The sequence below is a fragment of the Strix aluco genome, chromosome 22 (assembly GCF_031877795.1).
Source record: "Strix aluco isolate bStrAlu1 chromosome 22, bStrAlu1.hap1, whole genome shotgun sequence".
In the NCBI taxonomy this organism is placed as follows: Eukaryota; Metazoa; Chordata; class Aves; order Strigiformes; family Strigidae; genus Strix; species Strix aluco.
Window position 1 is genome coordinate 7526338 of NC_133952.1, and position 21622 is coordinate 7547959.

Below are 21622 nucleotides of genomic sequence, written 5' to 3' on the forward strand. Positions count from 1 at the left end.
GGGGATTTCAAGGAAGCAAATTTTTTTGCTTGTTAGCAGTGTAATAGTTCAAATTCCTAAAATGGGTTTGTACAAACAATGTTTTCAGTAAACAAATGGCAGTTGCTTTTGTGGATGCATGTTGTTCAAAAATGTCCAAAGAATAATGTGGTACAAACATTTTTTTCAAAGACTTAGTAATTATCGTATTAGTTCACACAATGAAAAAACAAAATTGTTTAAAAAAAAAAAACCAACTGTGTCGGGGGGAATGTAATGAAACTCATCTAAGCTAAATGTGTAATCTATTTATAAAAAACACAGTATATATTCTATTTTTATTAGAGGTTTTTAAAGTGCAAACTGAATTCTGTTAGCAAATGCAATTATTCCCTTGTAAAGTATCTTCTGCTCTCATGAGACTCCAAATTCTCCAACGGTTTCAAGCAACAACACAGACACAACCTAACAGGTATGGCTGTGAAGCACTCGCCCATCGCTTCCTCGCAGCAAGAGAGGGGGAAAGCAAAACAGGCTAACAGCTTTTCTGCAACTGCGGAATTATTGCTGTTTCCCCTGGTTTGGTTTTTTCTTTCCCTGATTGCGAGGCATCCTGCTGGAGAGGGTGGGGCCCTCCGTTTGCTCCCCTGAATGCTGGGGGTGATCGCAGCACAGTCGTGTTTAAAATCTGCCCCAGAGTGGGTTTTGTAATCTACCTGGTTGGAAGATAAATTGTGTTTATCTACACCACTATCAATTAGAATTAACTTGATGAAGCAAAATAATAGATGGGAATCGTGCCTGAATATCTAAAGCTGCTTCTAATACGAGATTATTTTTTTTTTTTGCATAACCATTCCTGCCAGCAAAAATACAACTTGGGTCATCGGTCCAAGGCTGGCTGAGGAAAAGCCACGCGGTCGGTGGGTGCTCACAGCCTTGCCACAGCGCTGCGGTCGCAATAAAGCAGCTATTTCCGTATGTTTCCCTTGGCTCTGGAAAAACGTGGAAGAACGTTTGTGTTGGAGCGTGTGAGGGAGAGAATTGCAATGCTGGGAAGTCTCTGATTGTGTTTTACATTTGCGAGTGATTAAGTTTAGAGCTGAATGTTTAAAGCACGGTTTATCACAGCAAAATTAAGAAATGATAGTGCTTCCATGGTGTAATAATACCCTGATGAGGATTTTCCACATTTTGCTTCAGGACTTCTGGTTTTTATTCTTTTGCACTGGTCCAGGACTTGGTTGCAGGGGAACACGCAAGTTTTAAGAATCTTTGCCTTCAGTGTTAAGTCACCCAAATGCTTGATTTTAAGCTTTTTAGTAGAATGTAACTTCTGTCGGTTTGAGTTTTAAATGAGAAAGGAAATTGCCCATCAAGGCAACACGTAGTATCCTGGTGTTAATAGTGCTGGTTTTAGAGGTGAACTAGAAACACTGCCTGCCAAATTCTTAATTCAGTCCCTTGCCAACCCATTTCTGGAGGGGGGGGGCACTGAAGGCTTGAACACAAGTCTTTGGCAGAGTAGTGAAGAAACACTTGATTATTTCTTTTTGTCTGTTTTTGTGTGTAGTTCAGTGTCTTGAGACCCTTCCGCATTTGCGGGAGCCTTTCAAAGCTTCTCTTCTGAAGAAGCAACAAATTGTGTTTAAGAAGTGGGTATTGGATGCTTCTAGAAATCATGATTCCCTCCTAATTTGAGGCACTCCAACGGTGAAGCACTTCTGTAAGCAAAGGTGGTGCTCGTAGGTCTGGCTGGCTCTGTCTTTGGAGGAAATGATGATGTTAATGCTCAAAACAAATCCTGGGGTGGCTTTAAACCTGCATCACTTCCATGGCGGAACACCCCAGGACCGCTGTGCCACAAACCCAGCGCCCGTGGTTTGTGGGCTGCCCAGACTTGACAACCCCTGCACAGATTTCATCCGAAATCCTAACATTTCTTTGTTAGAAAGGGTTGAGGATGATTAAAAGCTCGGTCACTAGACACACTTCTTGTGTAATGTGGTTTCACCAAGAGACACGCGATTCAGTCCTTCAGACACCTTACCTGCGGCTAAAGTGTACGTAGCTAAGTTCTGCCAAAAAAATGATTATTTATTATTTAACGTGTTTAAGTGGAGGGTATTGATGACTCTTTCCCCATGCTGTGTCACTTCTTGTCAGTTCCTCTTAGGTCATGTAAGAATTTCTTTTATACACATTAAAACAGACTACTGATCAGTGTGGAAATGAACCTGTTTACCGTACTGTTGTAAATATTGTGCTTTATATTCTGTATATTAGCTTCTTTTAAAGAAAAAGACTGAACTGATGATGCTAATTTGATCTCTGGTGAGGAAAGGACGAAGGATGAACCAGCTCCCAGGCTTGCTCTGGAGTCGAGATGTAAATCGATTTCCTCTGCGGCTGGAAGTCTGTCCTGGGAATTTGCAAGCAGACCAAATGGAACACGCACTTACTGGTGGTGGATTTCGGACCATCAAAGGCTTCAGAAATCTAATCCGCTTTAGCAGGGGCACCGAGAAGCGCCCGCGGCGAGAGCCAGCAGCGTTTGCACCCCTCTGAGTTCCACCGGCTTATCTCCATTTCCCTTTTTTAGTGCCAAAACCCACCCCACCGACCCCTTCCAGCTCTGGCCTCCCGTCCTGTGTCCGTCCATCCATCCCGGGCCGTGCCACCCCTCCGGTTCATCCTTCGGCGCTCGACCCAGCGGTCGCGTCACCCCCGGGGCTTCTCTGCGCGAGGGGGACGTGTGGGAGCTTGTCGATGAAAACGGGTTACAGTCATTCTCTGGTTACAAGGAAAAAAAAAAAAAAACACAAAAAAAATAAATACCAAACTCCTGATTAATGGCAGTGTGTGGTAATTCTTGGGTTAGAAAACACCTTTTTGGGCAAAAGCTGCTTGTGCAGTTGGATGGGACACCCCCCACCCCTTCTGTCCCTGGAAGTCCCAAAATGTTCTCAGCTACCCTAAAAATTAGGATCTTTCAGCTGCTGCTTTTATGTCATGAAGGGCAGCAGCACTTTAAAAATGCCCCGTACACAAACCAGCCTCCTGCTGACCCTGTAACCCCATTTTGGGTTAAAATCCCCCATTTATTTTTTTTTTTTTAATTTTTAGTTTCCAGAGGGGGCCGGAGCAGTCCCTTCCAGCTCCTTTTTCTCTCCCCAGGCCGCGCACAGGCAAAAGTGGCTGCTCTTTTTTTAAAAAATTTTTTTAATTATTATTTTTAGCTTCCTCCCGCCCCCTCCCACGTGCTGCGGCGGGCCACCGCCCCATTGGCCGGGCGCAACCATCGCTGGGGGGGGGGGGGGGGGTGAAGGGGAGGGGGGAACCCAGGCGGGGACACCCCACGGGCAGGGGGGTGGGACGGGACGCGCCCCGCCGCTGCACTCACAGCGTGTGGGGCTGCTCTGGCAGCAACCCGCTTCCCTCCTCCTCCTTTTTTTCTTTTTTTAAAATAATTTTAAGGTTTTATCTTCTCCCCCCCGCGCCCGCGGTGGTTCGGGCGCGGCGGGGCCGGGATGTGGCGGCCGCTGCGGGCGCTGCGGGGCGGCGGGTGAGTGCCCGGGGGTCCCCTTCCCCCCCTCCTTGTGGGGGGGGGGGCGGCAGCCAACCCCGAGCAAACCCCCCCCTCTCCCCAAATCCCCCCCAAACCCCCTTCTTGCAGCATTTCCACGCGTGGCGGGGGCTCAGGGGTGCAGCTGCAAGCCCCCCCCTTTGCTGTGCTTTGCCTTTTCTCGCTTCTGCTGGGCACCTTCCCCAGGCGCTTCCTCCCCTTCTTTCCGTTATTTTGCCCCTTTTTCTATTGTTTTGCACCTTTTTGGGGCCCTGTTGCTGAATGCCCCAGTTGAATGCCCAGGCGGGGTTGGGAAATGCACCTCCCGGAGCTGCCAAGGCCCAGCCTGGCTTTTGCCCCCGCACCCTGGACTTTGCCAGGGGCTGGCGGCGCGTTGGGGCGTTGGAGCAAACTGAATCGATTCGGGGCTTGTCCTGCGCCTCCGTCCTTAGAAAGTCCCTTTCCGTCCCTTTTTTCCCAGCGAGGAGAAGGGGCGGTTGTCTGGGCGCTATGTCCAGGCTCATTTCCCATCCTTGTGGCAAGGGATGGAGCGCAGGCGGGATAACGCGGTGCAGGGCCTGGGTGTGCGTGGCTGGGTTGGGGGGCGACGGGAGGTTGGGGTGCGGAGGGGAGGAAGAGGCCGGCAGGATTTCAGCTTCTCTCTTGCTTCTCTCCTAGGCGGAGATGGCAGCACCGCTCGGCCGTCGAGGTGACCAACGAGCCCATCCTCGAGTTTAAGCCGGGGAGCCCCGAGCGAGCAGCGCTTCAGAAGGTAGATTGGGATTTGGGGGGGGTCTTTAAGGTCCTGGTTTGTTCTTGTGGTGCTGCGCAGCAACCCCAGGCTCGTTCCTGGGGTAGGGGGAAGCCCCGTCCTGCCCAGCGCCCGCTCCCTCCCTTTGGGGACAGTTGGAGTTTAACTCCTGTCCACGTCCCTCCAGCCTGGGGGCACCCCGCACCCAGGAGGAGGCATGTCCCGGGTTTCCCTTCTCGGGGGGCTGGTGGGGAGGATGGATGGCAGGGGGGGGCAGCTGGTGGAGATCTGTGGGTGCAGCCCCCACCGCTGTGCTCTCCTCCTCTCGCTCAGGCACTCGCTGACCTGAAGGGCAAGACAGAAGCCATCCCCTGCGTGATCGGGGGAGAGGAGGTGTGGACACCGACGGTGCGGTACCAGCTGTCGGTGAGTTTGGGGGAAAACTTATTTAGCAAGTGAGAACGGAGCAGGGGAATGCAGCAGGGAGATCTGTCACACTGATAACTACTAAGGCTTTTCTTTTTTTCAGCCATTTAATCATGCACACAAGGTGGCAAAGTACTGCTATGCCGACAAGGTGAGCCCTCTTCCTTTTATTTTTGTCAGGGTGGGGGGAAGCAGCCTCATCTCGCAGCGGGGTTGCGAGGCTGGTGGTGTGATGCGAGGTGGTGAGTCTGGATGAAAGGCAAATCGCTGCTCAGATTGTGAGCAGGGCGGCTCCGGGGATGGGTGTTGGCTTTCCAAATCCCAGGGATCCTGGAACAAACTGGTACCGGGAGCTGCAAATTTGGGGTTGTGATGGCTGCTGTGGTTTGTGCCTGGGGGTGGATGGCCCCTCGCTTTCCCCTCCGACCTGGTGACAGAGAGGTGGTGGGTTCCTCCTTGCTGCCTTTCCTCTTTCCTTCTGCAGGAGCTCATTAACAAAGCCATTAACGCTGCCTTGGCAGCGAGGAAGGAATGGGACCTGAAACCTGTCCAGGACCGAGCCCAGATCTTCCTGAAGGCAGCTGACATGCTGAGTGGCCCGAGGCGAGCAGAAGTACTGGCCAAAACCATGATCGGGCAGGTAGGGAGATGTGGGATTGATCCAGCAGATATCTGAGACAAACAGGAGGGAATCTGGGGAGCTGGGAGTTGGGGAAGCAGGACAGGAAGAGCTGCCGAGGTGTTTTTTGGCAGTGGGAATGGCTGTAATGCTAGAAGTGCCTATAGCTGTGCTGTGGGGGGGTTCAGGCTGGTCGTTGCCTCTTTGCTGAGAAAGAAGGAGGTGAGGCTGGGAGTGCAGCTGCACGGGAACAGGATCGACTGGTGTGGTGGGCTGCAATGAGCAGGGTTTCCCTTGCGAAACACCCCAGCAGCCCTGGCTGCCTCGGAGGAGGCACTAAAGGGCAGTGGGGGGATGCGGGTGGATGTGACTACCTGAAAGGAAGGTGCAGAGAGGGGGGATGAGTCTCTTGAACCCAGTAACAAGCGCCAGGACAAGAGGGAATGGCCTCAAGCTGCGCCAGGGCAGGGTCAGACTGGCTCTTAGGAAGGATTTCTTTGCAGAAGGGGTTGTTGGGCGTTGGAATGGGCTGCCCAGGGCAGGGGGGGAGTCCCCATCCCTGGAGGGGTTGAAGAGTCGGGTTGACCCAGCGCTGAGGGATCTGGTGGAGTTGGGAACGGTCAGTGTGAGGTGAATGGTTGGAGTGGAGGAGCTTCAAGGGCTTTTCCAACCCAGATGATTCTGTGATGTCCCCTGGCACAGACACGGGCTGCGTTTGCCTCTGCTCAGTGCCAGGGAGATGTGGTGGGATGGGGGCTTGCAGGAGGCCTCATGCTTTAGAAGGGAAGACGGGGTCTGCGTGAGAGAGACAACCCACAAACCACATCCGGACGCGCTGTGCCGCACCGCTGCGGCTCGCGGCTGCTGCATCCCCCCGCCCTCCCCTCAGTGCTTTTATTTGCTGCGACCTCTCCCGGCAGGGTAAAACCGTCATCCAGGCGGAAATCGATGCTGCTGCGGAGCTGATAGACTTCTTCCGATTCAATGCCAAGTACGCCCTGGAGCTGGAGAAGAGCCAGCCCATCAGCGTGGATGTCAGCACCAACAGCATGGTCTACCGGGGGCTGGAGGTGAGGGACTGTCCCCCTGCTTCTGGAGCTCCTTTTTTTGCCCCAAGCTGTGGTGTCACGCCACAGCAAGAAGCGGAGGGGGCACCCACCGGTCCCTTTCCTCTCCCACCCGCAGGGTTTCGTGGCAGCTGTCTCTCCCTTCAACTTCACGGCGATCGGTGGCAACCTGGCAGGGGCTCCTGCGCTGATGGTGAGTGTCGGGGAGGGGGGTTTAGGGAGAGCCAGGGGTGCAGAGGACAGGCTGGAGAAAGGCTGGGGGGGCACCCGCGCTCCGAGGCTGCGGTTTGCCTGGTCTGGGCTCCGCAAATTCAGCCTCCCTGGTTCTCCGGTGCTGTTCAATAGGACACACCTGGGGTCCTGCTTCTCTTGGTCCCCCTGAATTCAATCAGCTGTCTTGCAATTAGACTCAGATGTCTTTAATTACAAGAAGGCATTCTAGGGGCTGGATTTTAGACCTGTCCACTGATGGACAGGTGTGATGGGGAGAGCGTTGGAAAAGCAAACACTGCCCAGACCTGCTCTTCTGGGGTTTTTATTCTGAAGCAAGGTGTGGTTTTGCTCCTAGGCTGGGTTTTAGATCGAGAGAAGGTCAGGGTGCTGCAGGAGGGAGGGGAGATGAGAAATACAGTGGGGTTTTGTTTTCCTGCGGGGCGCTTGCTCTGTGAACGGGGCTTCAGGGTGCTGTCGCGATGCGCAGGTGTAATCAGTTTGTAATGGCTGAGGTTCCTCTTGGATGATGCTTTTTGGGTACAGTGGGTGCATTCAGCCAAAGGCAGGAGAGAGCGGGTCGTAGCCCTGGCATTTAGCATTGAACTGGGAGACAGGAGATCCTGGCAGACATGAAAGATGGTCCAAAAAGTCAAAGTATTGATAAACAGCATTTCTGTACGTGTCCCACCCCGATGTGCCCATCGAGCACAGGGAGCACCTGCCTTTGCAGGGTCGGTTTTGGGGAGAGACTGTAATAACCTGCTGAATTTGGGCCGGGATTAATTAATTTTTTTGTAACACCGGAAAAAAAACCCACAAAATTGTCCTAAGCTCTTTACTAATTAGTCTCAGTCTTCATCCTGGCACCACAGACGGTCCCTCCAGCAGGAGTGTCTTGTGTTGGAGGTGGAAGAAGCTGCGATAAGGGAGAACACCAAACTTTTAATCTGGGGATGTCGCATTTGAAAGCCAAATTCAAGGCAAAGCATTTGAGCCTCTCACTTTTGTAGGGGAGGAGTGGGGAGGAGGAAGGAAGAGGGTGAAACTAATGCGGAGCTGGGAGGGTTTTTGGGGGAAGAAGGTTTGTTCCTCCCACCCCAGGATTCGAGGAAGGTCCTTGGCTTTGGGGTATTTGGTGATAAACTCATCCCGGAGCGGATGAACGCAGCTGGGATGGGGCATGCCCGTGCTGGCAGGGCTGGGGGAACTGTTTTGGGTGTCCTGCAGTGCACCCACCTCTCCCTCCTTGATAAATTCCCACTGGGCTGATGAAATCCCTCTGCTCGCCCTGGGCCTGGGGCAGAAAGGAGCAGGGCATCAGCAGGTGGCTTGAAAAGCTCAGCAGCAGGTGGTACCTGGAATTAAATTTAGAAGAAAATGGTACTCAATAAGTGGATATTAATTAGAGCCCCAGTGTTTTAGTCCCCACAGTGCGCTTCCCAGGGGATTAAACATTGCTCTTGCCTAAACAGCTGGAGAGATGAGTGTGGTTAATGCCACCACAGCAGTATCTGGACTGCTGGGCATCCCATCCCCAGCTGTGGCCTGAGTGAGATTTCCCAGTTGCTTGGAGATTTTTTGCAGAGTGCGGTTCAGTTTTCTCATCGTTTGGAACGGAAGGATTATGGGGAAGGCAGGAAGGAGCTTTGCCCGCACTGCGAGTCCCTGGAAAGCAGGCGCCTGGTTGAGACAAAGTCCGAAAATCCCCCTCGTGCTCCCCCAGGGCTGTGATCCTGTTGCATGGTCACGCGCGGTGGGGGCCAAGCAGTGTGTCGGTGACGCAGGGGAGGTCACTGGGCCCCCCCCAGGGCCCCGCAGCTGCGCACGGAGCTGAGGAGAGGATGGTGGCACCGAGCCAAAGGGGTGGGGTGCCCCCGTCAGCGTTTCAGCGCTGTGTTTCCCAGCCGGTGGTGCTGTTTGCCTGTGCACCGTTAATCCAGGCGTGAGGGTTCATTTCACTGCTGGGTCGTGCGCAGACCTGGTGACTCGCAGTGGCTTGAACGCGTTTCTTAGCGGCGCCGTCCCATTTCCTGAGACATAAAACAGCTCCATGTTTTACGGCTCCTCTTAGGGAAGGCAAAATCCCCTGTCCCTGCTGAGGGAGGGTGTGAAAAGCTGTCACGGTGACCTGGTGGTGTGGAAGGGAAGGATTTTTGTGCCTTCAGCTGACTGGGGCAATCACAGTCCTTTTCAAAACCAGCGCTCAGGGTGGAACGTAGGAGTGAATCGCCCAAAGGTGCTGTTGCTCTGGTCCCATCCACTGTGGGCTGCGGGACAGGCTTCTGCCCAGAGCATTTAAGCATTGCACGCTGTGTTTGGGCTGAAGCCTTCCCTCGTGTGCTGACTTTGTCCTCTCCCCCAAGGGAAACGTGGTCCTGTGGAAGCCCAGCGACACTGCCCTGCTCGCCAGCTATGCCGTCTACAAGATCCTCCTCGAAGCTGGGCTCCCTCCGAACGTCGTGCAGTTCGTGCCGGCGGACGGGCCCGTGTTTGGAGACACCGTCACGAGCTCTGAGCACTTCTGCGGGCTCAATTTCACTGGCAGCGTGCCGTACGTTGGGGAGGGGAGCAACACGGGGGAGAGGGGCGAGGAGCGGCGGGCTGAGACCATGCTGGGTGCTCGTCTGCTGGTCCTCTGACTGTGTAGGACAGCGCTGAGGAGGGTAGCAGGCAGCCAACTGGCCATCCTTACACGATGTAATTAAAGTAGGGTTTTAAAACTGATTAAAAAGGTGTCTGACTAGGTTTTCTTGCTACATGGAGTGAATTTAATAGCAGGGAGTTTCTGTTGCTAAACTCAGAGTCACAGAATCACCTCGGTTGGAAAAGACCTTGAAGATCATCTAGTCCAACCGTTAACCTCACACTGACCTAACACTGACTCAAGGCACAGAGAACAAACTTGCGTGGGACGCTGCCCTGTCTCCCAGGGGTGCTGTGATTTGGCTTAACGAACCTCACTGCACCGGCAGAGCGATGCCAGCTCCGTGTAGATTTGCAAAGCTGTGCTCTGCCCTCAGCATCAGGGTGTGTTAGCGATGCTGAGGGCCCTGGCAGCCTGCAATGGGCTATTAAAGCCGGGGACCCCGGTTCCACCAGCAAAGGATGTGGTCTGATGAGCACCATGCTTTCAAGGTGGGAAGCTCATAAATTAGTATTAGTGGCTCTGCCTCCTGGTGGGAGGTTATTAGCATTTTTATTGTTTTGCAGCCAAGGGGGTTGTCACAGTAAAGACACCACAGGAAGGGGGAAAAGGGGAAGAACAGAAACTTCTGCTGGATGCTCACTCCTGTGGTCTTCCCTGTGACACTGCAACAGCTGCTTGTTTTTAAAACTATGAGGTTGTTGTGTAGTGCTATTGCTTTGAGGCCGAGGGTCTCCTCCTCAGCTAGCATCTCCCCTTCTGCTTGCAGGGTATTCCTTCTTTTGGGGATAGATGCAGGGGTTTGCTGGGGTCCCCTTCAGCAGAGCACATCACCCACGTGTGCCTTTCCCAAGTGCACTAAGCAGCTCCTCCTTTCTCTTCCAGGACTTTCAAGCGGCTCTGGAAGCAGGTATCCGAAAACCTGGATCGCTACCGCAATTTCCCACGTCTGGCTGGAGGTAACTGCCACTTCTTACACCTTTCTTTTTGGTGGGGGATTCAGTTTCTCCCCTGAGAAACTAAAGTGATGCCTCAGATTCCTCTCCTTGCGAGCAGAGAGCAAATGACACAGTAAGTTGCATCCTGTTCACACTCTGCAGCAGAAGTGTAAAGCTTGTTTGTATTGGGAGGAGCTTATGGCACCAGCTCCCACTGGTGCAGGGTGGGCTTTTATGGTGGGGAGCTGGCACTTGGGCTGGAGGAGGTGATGCTCTGGGGTTCAAGAGCCTCCACACTAAGTTTGAGAACTCGGGTCGGTCCCTTTTCCGTCAGTTTTGTAAGTCTGCTCCAGCTCTGGGGTTGTGCTCCCTGGGATCGTAGCAGTGTCCCTGTTCCCCAAGGAACCGTGGACCAGGCTGGGCCGAGCCCCTGGCAAGGGACCTGGCTGTAGCTTGTGCTTTTGGGAGGTGGCACAGCCCTGACAACTCTTCACTTGCCCCTTTTTCTCCCTCCTCCGGCACCAGAGTGCGGCGGGAAGAACTTCCACCTGGTGCACAGCTCGGCCGACGTGGCCAGCGTGGTGAACGGGACCCTGCGCTCGGCCTTCGAGTATGGCGGCCAAAAATGCTCGGCGTGCTCCCGCCTCTACGCCCCGGACTCGCTGTGGCCCCAGATCAAAGAGAAACTGCTGGAGGAGCACGGGAAGATCAAAGTGGGAGACGTGAGCAGAGCTGCCGGGCTGCTGAAGGGCTTTGCGGCTCAGCGGGTGGTTGATGGGATTAGAGACTGCGGTAACTGGCTACTAATTCCTATTGAACCGAGCTTTTTATCCACTGGTTCTCCCCACCGCCGCCCCTCCGTGTCCCCCCCCCCTTCATCTTTTTTTAGTGATTAGAAATTAACTTGTAGCCAGCGTCTGCAGGAAGGATTGTGTAAGTCACTGAATACTGCAGACTAATTGAAAAGGGGTAGCTTGTGCCCTCGAACAGAGGTGTGTTTGGAGTGGAGGGAAATGTTATTTGGGGAATTTCGGCTCCTCCTCATCTCAGAGTTAGCTTTTCGGCACAGTGTGTACTTACATTGCCTCCTTTCTGCCTTCCCACAGCCCGCCCAGGACTTTGGGACCTTTTTCTCTGCAGTGATTGATGACAAGGTGAGCTCCCCTCTCCTGTTTCTACTAGTGCAAGAAGGTAACACCACCAGGCTCTCATGAAGTGTTACGGTAAATGTTTTTTATTGCTTATAGCAAAGTACGAACATCAGTGATTAGTTAGAGCTGATTATCAGCCCTCTTTGCTCCCTGCTGGAGTATTGCATGCCTTAATCACTGCCCCTCTTGAAAAGTGGGTTATTTTGCTGAGAAACTCTCTCAGACCTAAGGGTCAGAGTGCCTGGGACTGTTTTTCCAGCTCCCACCCCTCCTTCTGAGCTGGAAGAGTGTTAATAGCAGCGTAGCCCTGAAAGGGATTGCCCAAACCTCCTTTTAGACCCCCGAACCCACACTTTTCTTTATTATTTTCCTTTTCTCAGTCTTTTGCACGGATAAAGAAATGGATTGAGCACGCCAAGAAGTCATCCAACCTCACCATCCTGGCGGGGGGCGGCTGCGACGACAGCGTCGGGTACTTCATTGAGCCCTGCATTGTGGAGAGCAAAGACCCACAGGATCCCATCATGAAAGAGGTGAGAGCAGCTTGTGGGGAGCTGGTGGGAAAGGTGCAAAAGGGGCCATGGGTGCCCGTCCCGAGGTATCTGCTGGGCACGTGATGAGTTGTGCAGTAAGTTGGTGCAGGGATGTTCCTCTGCATCGTGGCTTCAGCTAATCATGTGCTGGGGCACCCACGGCTTATTTTTGGAGGTTATCCCTGATGAGTGCTTTGTTTATTGTTTTTTGCTGTACAGGAAATTTTTGGCCCCGTCCTCACGGTTTACGTCTACCCGGAGCAGCGGTACAAGGAGGTGCTGGAGCTGATCGACACCACAACGCCCTATGGCCTCACGGGGGCGGTCTTCGCCCAGGAGAAGTGAGTGCCAAAATCCCTGATGTTTTGCAGCAAACGATGTTTTTCCCCTTCTGGGGTGAGCCGTCTAGCTCGCTTCTCTCCAGACCCCTGTGCTGCATGGTGAGGAGGAAAAGAAAGCATTTCCCACAAAGCTCACACTGCTTTTAGCCCTCCTGCCGCTGAGGAGGGAAGGCGATGCCTCAAAAGTAGTTTTTTCACCCCAAAACTGCTTTTTCAGTGAGAAACCCTCCCAAAGGTGATGTTTGAAGCGTACAGGAGGATGGACCCTCAGCCCTTGTAAGCAGGAGGAGGACTAAGAGCAGTGTAACCTCAAAGAGGGACCATCCTTACGTTACGATCATCTTCATTTTATAACAATAATCCTTAGAAACAAGCTACAAGGAAACAAAATCGGGATAATTTGAGTTCTAAGTATGCACGACCCCTTTCAATGTGTGTTAAACACCATGCAGCCCTGGAAACGCGTGCAAAGAAATGCAAACACGCTTCCAGAATCACAAATTTAGTTGCTCTAGAAGAGCAGAGGCCTCCGCACAAGTTTTTGCCGTCGTGTCGTGGCCACAGCTATTTCTGTCCCTCAGGAGAATCATTGAGGAAGCCAGGAAGCTCCTGCGCAACGCCGCCGGCAACTTCTACATCAATGATAAGTCAACAGGCGCCGTTGTGGCTCAGCAGCCCTTCGGAGGCTCCCGCATCTCAGGTGAGACAATGTCCTGTCTGGAGACGACAGGAGCCAGCAGTGTGCCCAGGTGGCCAAGAAGGCCAGTGGCATCCTGGCTTGTATCAGCACTAGCGTGGCCAGCAGGGACAGGGAAGGGATCTCACCCCTGTGCTCGGCACTGGTGAGGCCGCCCCTCGATGAGTGGGTTCAGTTTTGGGCCCCTCACTCCAAAAAGGCCATTGAATGACTCGAGTGTGTCCAGAGAAGGGCAACGGAGCTGGTGCAGGGTCTGGAGCACAGGTCTGATGGGGAGCGGCTGAGGGAACTGGGGGGGTTTAGTCTGGAGAAGAGGAGGCTGAGGGGAGACCTCCTGGCCCTCTCCAACTCCCTGAAAGGAGGGTGCAGAGAGGGGGGATGAGTCTCTTGAGCCAAGGAACCAGCGGCAGGCCAAGAGGGAATGGCCTCAAGCTGCGCCAGGGCAGGGTCAGACTGGCTCTTAGGAAGGATTTCTTTGCAGAAGGGGTTGTTGGGCGTTGGAATGGGCTGCCCAGGGCAGGGGGGGAGTCCCCATCCCTGGAGGGGTTGAAGAGTCGGGTTGACCCAGCGCTGAGGGATCTGGTGGAGTTGGGAACGGTCAGGGGGAGGTTCATGGTTGGACTGGAGGAGCATCAAGGGCTTTTCCAACCGAGATGATTCTGTGACACTTAACCTGCGTGGCCAGGCGAGTCCCCATCCTCCATCTCCTGCTCACCGGCGCTTTCTTTCCTCCTGGAACAGGCACCAACGACAAACCCGGTGGCCCCCACTACATCCTGCGCTGGACGTCGCCCCAGGCCATCAAAGAAACACACGTGCCCCTGAGGGACTGGCGCTATGCCTACATGCAGTGATGCCTTCTCCCCGGCCCCGCACCAGTACTACTGATCTTCAACGCACAGAGTGGCTTCGCAGCTACAACCTTAAAAAAGCACTTAAATCTACTGATCTTTAACTCGACAAGCTTCGGGTTTATTTTTAAAGAAAAAATTCTATTATTAAATTGCTAACTCAAAAAGTCCCTGTGGTTTTCTCAGTGTTGCAAGCGCGTGTGGTTAATTAAGGGAAGGCTGGAGGTGTGGTTGTAGAAGCACACCTGGACCCCAGGTTCCCTTTTCCTCCCATTTTGTCCATCCCAAGCGGTCCGGCGCGGTTCCCTCTCGACGGGGCTGAGAGCGCTGGAATTAAAGGGGGAGATGAGCCTTAAGAGGCTGGGCCTGTCTCAGTCACCTGCAAAAAGCAACATCCCCCCCTTCTCTGTCCCCAGGGCCCCCTTTACCCCAGCAGAGCGTGAGCTGCTCCAGCAGAAATCACTGGAAGTTAAGGGCTGCCTGCACCAGCCTTCCCGGGCAGCGTGGGGAGCCTGGCTTGTTTTAAACCAGAGATCAATGTGCTGGCAGCCCTGAACCATATTTTCTCCCCGTTCCTGAGCAAAAGCAAATCCCCAACGCACCCAAATGTTTTTGGTGCAGGAGGGGAACTTGGCAGAAGGCACACTGTGCCAGGAGAGGGCAGCTGCGAGTGCGGTGCTGGTAGAAATCAGTTAAGTGCCTTATTTCACCCCTCTGAAGCCCGTTACCTGGCAGACACCCTCGGGGTGTGCTCAGGCACCAGGCAGATGGACCAGCAACACCCTGCTTGGTCCCCTTGTTTCATTATCAGAGGTGATGCTGCCTGGGGTGCTTCCCATCGCTGGTTAGTGGCTATTTCCACCGCTCCAATCCTTGGATATCTGCTGGAAGGAAGCAGAAAGGTTTCAAGAGGTGTTTCAATATAGGAACGTTGCTGTGCAAGCTGCTGAGGTGGATGCAGCATCCCCCACCACCCCTAGAAGGAATTTAAGCGTTCCAGGAGGTGCTGGGACAGCAACAGGGCTGCAATAATTAGAGCAGGATGCATTTGCCAGCCTGTTGTGCTCTGTCCAGGACCTCACTCCTGTCCTGGGGAGCTGCTCTCCGACACAGGCCCATCTCCGGGGCTCCACAAGCTGCCGAGTTAAGAAGTTAAACTAATTGTGACCTTTGTGGTCCCCAGTTGCTGTGACCAGTGCAGGCTCTGCCTCACCGTCAGCGAGGTCTCACCGGCTGCGTCCTGCAGTGCAAACAGCATCGTAGACACAAAAGTCTTGCATGTTTCCAGGATCGTTTTTAATTTAGAAACGTATACATGTGTAACACCTACAATTAGTAACTGTTCAATTATCAGGATTTGCAGATAGAGTGGATAACCCTGTTAAGGCTGTTGTAATAAGCATTAAGTATTGATCTTGCCCGTGCCTGGGCTGGTATTTAGCATACAGGTCATGAACAAGTTGCATTAATACCTGTGAATCCTGGTTTAACTGAGAAAATCCGCAATAAAATAAATTACAAAAAAACTTTGTGCTCCTTTATGAACCATTTCTTCAAATTGTTGCCAAATAAAGACCTAGATTGAGCGTGCATTCGGTACCTTTAGTGCACACTTGATAAGAAAAGACGGGAGCCATAAGGCACTCCCCAAAACTGCTGCTTCTGCCTCTGAACAGGCTGGTGCTGTTTGTCCTAACAGCTCTCTGCAGTTTTGAGACCCGACTGCAGGTACTCTCCTTCACGCTGCTGCACCCGGAGCCAACCAACCCTTGTGTGTATCGATTATTTCTTAGAAAAACACCTCTCTGCTCTCATCTTTAGCAGGTAAGCCAGGGCACCCAGGCTGCCACAGCTCTGACTCTGCGCACAGGCTCACACTGCAGAGCCCCCCAAAACTCAGCGTTTTGGCTGCCCTTCACACCACACACTTGTCCCAGAGAGAGAAGAAAAACCCACCAACTAAAATAGACACAGCCCGGTTTTGTATTTTCTGCTGAAACTAAGACATTCCCTTTGCATGAGAATGAGAGAGGCAGGAACAATCCAGCAGCCACCTGATTCAATATCACCCAGGTTGCTACAAAGCATCCGTGTGCTGCATACTGGGAGGGCACGTGGGACCCCAGTTCAGCTCCAAAAATCCCACAGCGGGGAGGAAAGGACCGTCCCACTCTGACTTCGGGGATGGTCTCTGAACCCCCAGAGATCGCCCAGGTGAGGCCACAGCGATGGCCCCTTCAGCCAAGTCCCCTCCTGCTGCCCAGTTTAAGATAACACCCCCCCAAAGCTCCTGCGAATGGCATCCCCAAACCTTTCTAGAGTGGCCCATCAGCTCATTTAAATCTCATTAAGGGCTCTGCCTTGCACCCCCGGGAGAGCCAGAGGGCCACAGCCCAGGAGCTGAGTGCTCGCTCAAGCCGCTGCCTTTGGCTCATGCCTTTTATGACTTAAGGCCAGAGTGTCAAGTGGATTTTTTAGCCTTAACTCTGAATTTCATGGCTTTTGTGACTTTAAATCAGTCCCCTAATGCTATTTAAACAGTTGGCTTTTTGAAGCTGATAAATACTTCGGTAGGTGTTTGGGAGAGGCAGGGGCTTTCGCAGCAGACCCCCAGGGGCTCTCCCATCTGCTCGGATGCTCCTGGACCTCTCTGCCCTCCGCCAGGAGGGGGAAAGGGGGCTGGGGAGGGCAGAGGGGCTCTGCATAATCCCCCAGCGCCCCATAAAGAGAGGCAACAGGTTTGGAGCACCTTCGGTAGGGATTCAATCCCATTCCCACGCGCAGCTAGAGCTCTTAGCAGTCCCCCACCGTATCCTGAAGCGCTCGGCTGTCCGTCCTCTGAGCCGGGAGCCTGGAGGGAGCCTGAGCCAGGCTCTTGCTAGGAAGTGGCAGATTTCCCCCTCTGATAATACACAGCTCCATCTGCTTCCCGTTAGCAGCCCCGGCTGAGGCTAATTGGCAGATCAAACCCTCCGATGTCCCGCCTTAGGTATGTTGTTAGGAGAGTCCGGAGCGAGTACGATGCTTCTTGGATGGAGCCCAAACGCCTTCCCCCACCACCCTGGGCTGCACAGGGGTGCTAATGCAAACCACCCGCAGCAGCCCAGGAGCTGGGGCAGGATGAAGAGGAGGCAAACGCTCGGCTTTAAAGCAAAGCAAAGAGGGAAACTGAGGCAGCACGGACCTGTTCATCCATGGGGGGAAACAAATGGGAGAGGCAGAGGATGGGCAGCGTGCTCTGCTGTAGGGACACCAGCACAACAACAGCCACCCTTCTTTTTTAGCACCGAGCAGGGCTGCTTCTGGCTTTCCAGGCAGTTTAAAAATTGCCCAGATTGAACAGGAGAGGCAGTGACCATGATGATGCAATTGCTGCCCTAATTTCAGCCTCACTGACTTTGCTTTTTTTTTTTTTAAAAAAAAAAGGAAAGGTTTAACTCTCTAAGCGTAAGATTTGCAGTTCCCCACTCTTAACACACACATATCAGGACTGGCTGCAATTCAGGGCAAGGCATGGGGCTGGAAAACCCCAAGGATGAAGGGGATAACCCATCATCTCATCACAAGCACAACACACAAACACAAAACCACAGAGGAGGTGCTCGATTGCATTTGGCTTAACAGGGTTAGAGAAGAGCCCTTAACCTGCCCTTGAGGAGGCAATAAATGAGGCCTAAATGCTTGCACCTAGCAGCAGATTGCAGCTGGTGGAAATACTGCACTAAATACACTTTTCCAGGATACGTTGGGGGTCCCTGCAAATCCTCAGATTTGTGTTTCACAGCACACCTGCCTGGCCCAGGTTGCCTCCCTGCTTTACAAACTCCCACCACCACATCCCAACTGCAACACCCTTTCCTGCCCGGCACGCTGGGAAACCACCCGAGCCAGGTTTAGCGACAGATTCCCACAGAGGGTGAATCCCTGCTCTTACAGGGTCCGAGCCCCACCAAAGCAGCACCCACCTGAGGGCAGAGCCTGCAGTCCAAGCTGCATCCCTTCTCCGGAGGGGCATGGCCCCAAAACACCGCAGACCTTTGCTCTTCCCTTTCCCATCCCAGGATTTTGGGGTCCTTTCGTGGGGCTGCCTGGGCAGTGGCTGCAGCATCAGCCCCAGGTGAGGCTGAGGGGCTGGTTCTCCAGCTGAAGCCTATTTACAGGCTGCAGCTGGCTGTGGGAGGCATTTAGGGCTTCTCTTTTCAGCAAACAAGTTTGGGGGAGACCTTTAGGGCTCCCTCCTTCCCCAGCTTGGCTGTTTTCCTCCAAAAAATTCTCTATGGAGTGCCCTAGGGGAGTATTTCTTGCCCAGCCCAAGTTTCAGGTTGGGGAGCAAGGGCTAAACACAATCCAAGAAGCTGCTTTTACCTTTTTCTGGTAACAAAATGATGGTGAGCAAGTGTTTCTAACTGTGTGTGAGGGTTTCACCTTGTTTCCCAAGGAGAGGCCAGAAGAAACTCATGACACAGATATTACAGGGGTGAAGGGCCACTGAGGATGCAGGGAAGGGCTGAGGATGGCTGCAGGATAAAGGGAATGTTTTACCTTTAAAGGTGGGCCCAAGCCAAACTCCAGCTTTACAAATCCCCTTAGGCTCTGCTTGTTGGAAAACTCCTCAAGGTTGAAAATTTTTTGAACCCCACAGTTCTGGTGTGTGTGTGTGGGGGTGTCTGTGTGCAATCCCCCTATTTCCCTCCCCCGTGTCTCCCCACCCGTGGGCAGCCAGGCCTCGCAGGCAGGGATGCTGCTCTTCACAGGGTACGTCTCCTGCCCGTCACGGAGGCAGCAACCACGCACTGGGGGCAGGCAGCGGCTCGCAGCACCGGTGTGCTTGGAATCAAGCCCCCCAAAATATCCTCCCTCCCCATGCAGGGCTTCACGGTCCTGAGGCAGCAACAGCCTGGCATCACCCACGCCACCTCCAGGGACTGATTTTTGGGCACAGGCTGTGTATTTTTATTTTAACATCCCTTGAAAAAGAGGATGAGGAGGAGAAAAAAGAGCCGCAGGGTGAGGCTAGAGGCAAGAGAGGAAAAAACACGATGCAGGGGAGAGCCAGAAATCCCGAGAAGATGTTTTTCTAGGGGGATGGAGACCACCTTGGCCTGTTTTTTCTCTCTTTCTGCCTTATATTCTTTCTCCCTTCTTGCCATTTCTGCCTCACGCTTCACCTCCCCCATCTCTTCAATGCTTTGCGGCTTTGGGAGAGCAGAGAAATCCTCGGGAGTCCAGGGAGGAGATGTTTGCAGTACAAGGACTTAGCGGCAGATGGTGGTCTTTATCCCATTCTCTGCAGACGGGGAAAACCAGTGGCCCCACAGCTCCCACCAGGCTGCAGGACTGGAGTTGTGCAGCCAAGGGGGCTTGGGACTGGGAGCCTGTGGCCCTGGGACTGGGAGGAGCAGCCGTGGGGCTGGGTGGGGGTAGGAGAGTTGGTTTAAGCTGGTGGGGAGAAAGGAGAGAGCTGGAGGGTTCAGCTTGAGAGCCGGACTTTCCCACAGTGTGGATGGGAGAAAAGGAGCAAAGAAACACCAGGAGAGGGTTTGAGTATGTCAGTCCTGTTCAACAAACAAACTGTGGTTTTAAGGGCTGTAGCAAGTGCCTGCACTCCCCATCTCCTCCAAAAATGCTGCAAAATTACAGAGAGTCTTCTAATATTTAGCATTTTTTGCTAAAGCCCCAGGTCCTGGAGTCATGAGAATACAGCAGGATGTCAGCTTCCAGCTAAAATAAATAAAGAGGGGATTCACATCCCCCAGGCTAACACAGCAAAGCTGGAAGATGTGACTCCCCCTCCTTGAGGCTGGAAGAAAATCGTGAAAAGCAAATAACAGGACCAGGAGGCAGAAAGCACACACACCCCCACACACCCCCATCTCCTTCGCATGACCACGCTGCTCACCGAGCAATTAAAAATCGCGGGATACATCCCTCTGGAGGAGAGCACCCTCCTTCCCAGGGCATTTGAGGACACCTGGTTCCCTTCCTCCCAGGCTGGGGTGCCTCTTCCCCAACCCTCGGAGGCATGGGCTGACCTCGGGGCGCGTCAGTGGGAGCTCTGTGGCTTTGGCAGGAGGGTGAGGAGCATACCTAGCCCAGCATTTCTCAGTTTACCCCAGGGAGGGCTTGTCTGGGAGCCTGAATTATTTTGGAGCCAGGCTGCTTGAGAAGAGGAACAGGTGAAGGCAGCCGGCGCGGCCGCCAGCAGAGCCTGGCTCGGCGTCTCTCTCCTCCTCCTGCTCTCCGGGGAAGTCCCCCCAGGAGATAAATTATTCACTGTTGTCTGACAGCCTCGAGGTTGGCTCGAAAGGCGAATAAACGGGGTTTCTGGCAGCAGCGGGGAACCGCAGCAAAGTTGGCCCAGGGTGGCTTGGGATTAAGAGCAAACTTCTGCATCTGCCAAGCGGCTCCCTCGCAGCCTTTCCCCTGCCAGCTGCAGCCTCCGCTGCCTCCAACCCCCCCTTTGAGTCCTCACATCAGCCCCTGAGGGATGGGGAGAGGCTGGGGGCAGGATGAGGTACAGTCTTCCACCTCCAGCTGGATGGTTCGCTCAGCTTCAACCTCAGTCCTGGGGCACCAGACCCGACGGGAGGGACGGTGCGAGCGCTCCCCGATCCGCTCTGCGCCGAGTCAAACCACCCAAAGGCTGGACCTGCCCTGCGGCGGACAAGGAGAGCCGCCATCCCTTTCACCATCAGCCGTATCCCCCTGTCCAGCCACCAAATGCCACAGCATCATCATCATCCTCATGTGCCTCCAGGACTGAAGCAAAGCATGAACCTCATCCCCACGGCCGCAGGGATGGATGGTTTTCCCTTGAATCACCATTTCTTCACACCCAGAGACCATCTACACCCATAGTCCCTCTCCTGGGGGCATTTATCCCCTAAATCTTGCTTCTGTCCCTAGAACCTACCCCCCCAGGCTCAGCAGCAGCCCCCGCACAGCGATCCACCCTCCCAAATTCGCAGCCCTTCGCAGAGCATCGCCCCCTCCCCAGCCCTTCATTTGGGTGCTTAAAATGTATCTGCAGTACCATCTCAGCTGCTATTTTTCATCCTTCAGTGATAAGGCATCTGCGTGTACACAGCACCCAGAAAATTACTTACAAACAGCAGCTTCCTCCTGCAGATTCCCCCCACCCCACCCCCCACCCCCCACCAATTATTATCACAGAGGCAGCCCCGCTCTGGCATTGTTTTTGTTTAAGATTTTTCTCCCCCACCCCACCCTTTGGCTTTTTTACCCCCACCCCACGTTGTGATCGCCGATTTGAGATCACAAACCTGACATTTCGGTGCCTGCTTCACAGTGCCAGGCGGGCAAAACTGCCGGGGACAATCGATTTTCCCCGCATCGTCTACCGGTGCCATCCAAAACATTTAATCAATGCGAGATCAACCCTTCCGGCAGCTCCCCGCTTGCTTTTTTCCCAGTCTGTGAAAATAAGCGACACCCCGAAAATGAAGGATGCCAGGAGCAGGGGTGGGAGCATCCCTGCTCTGGGAGGGTGGGAAAGGATAAGGGGTCAGCTTGGAGCAGACCAAGCAATGGGGTTTCAGTGGGGAAACCAGTGCCCCCTCCATGGACAAACTGGTGTCCACTGGGACGGCTGTGGGAATGGTCTGTGGGACCTCCAGCATCGCATCTGCAGCCCAGTGAGGGTCAAGCAATGCAAGCAAAGGGGATCCCAGCCTGATGCCTACCTAAAAGCACACAGTGGAGTCTAGGGAACTTGTAGGGAACAGGATTAATTTGATTTGGGGGTCCCAGAGAAATTTGTTGGGTTAAAATTTCCCTGAGTTTCAGCTCAGTCCTTAGGTGCCAGGGCTGGGTGCTCAGAGGAGGTC

General features: G+C 53.6%; 1 protein-coding gene across 2 annotated transcripts; it reads left to right on the forward strand.

Moving 5' to 3' along the window:
* Positions 1 to 3348: 3348 nt before the first annotated feature.
* On the forward strand, positions 3349 to 13942 carry ALDH4A1 (aldehyde dehydrogenase 4 family member A1). Of its 2 annotated transcripts, none has more exons than XM_074848291.1 (15): positions 3349 to 3544; positions 4223 to 4316; positions 4629 to 4721; positions 4825 to 4872; positions 5206 to 5361; positions 6261 to 6410; positions 6526 to 6600; positions 8984 to 9171; positions 10150 to 10223; positions 10728 to 10924; positions 11309 to 11356; positions 11734 to 11886; positions 12106 to 12227; positions 12809 to 12927; positions 13666 to 13942. In XM_074848291.1, exons 1-15 carry the CDS (start codon positions 3510 to 3512, stop codon positions 13776 to 13778), a joined length of 1665 nt encoding a protein of 554 aa, XP_074704392.1. In that variant the 5' UTR covers positions 3349 to 3509; the 3' UTR covers positions 13779 to 13942. The 2 variants fall into 2 exon arrangements, with proteins under 2 accessions (XP_074704392.1, XP_074704391.1); XM_074848290.1 differs by lacking the exon at positions 3349 to 3544 and adding an exon at positions 3812 to 4128.
* Positions 13943 to 21622: the final 7680 nt, after the last annotated feature.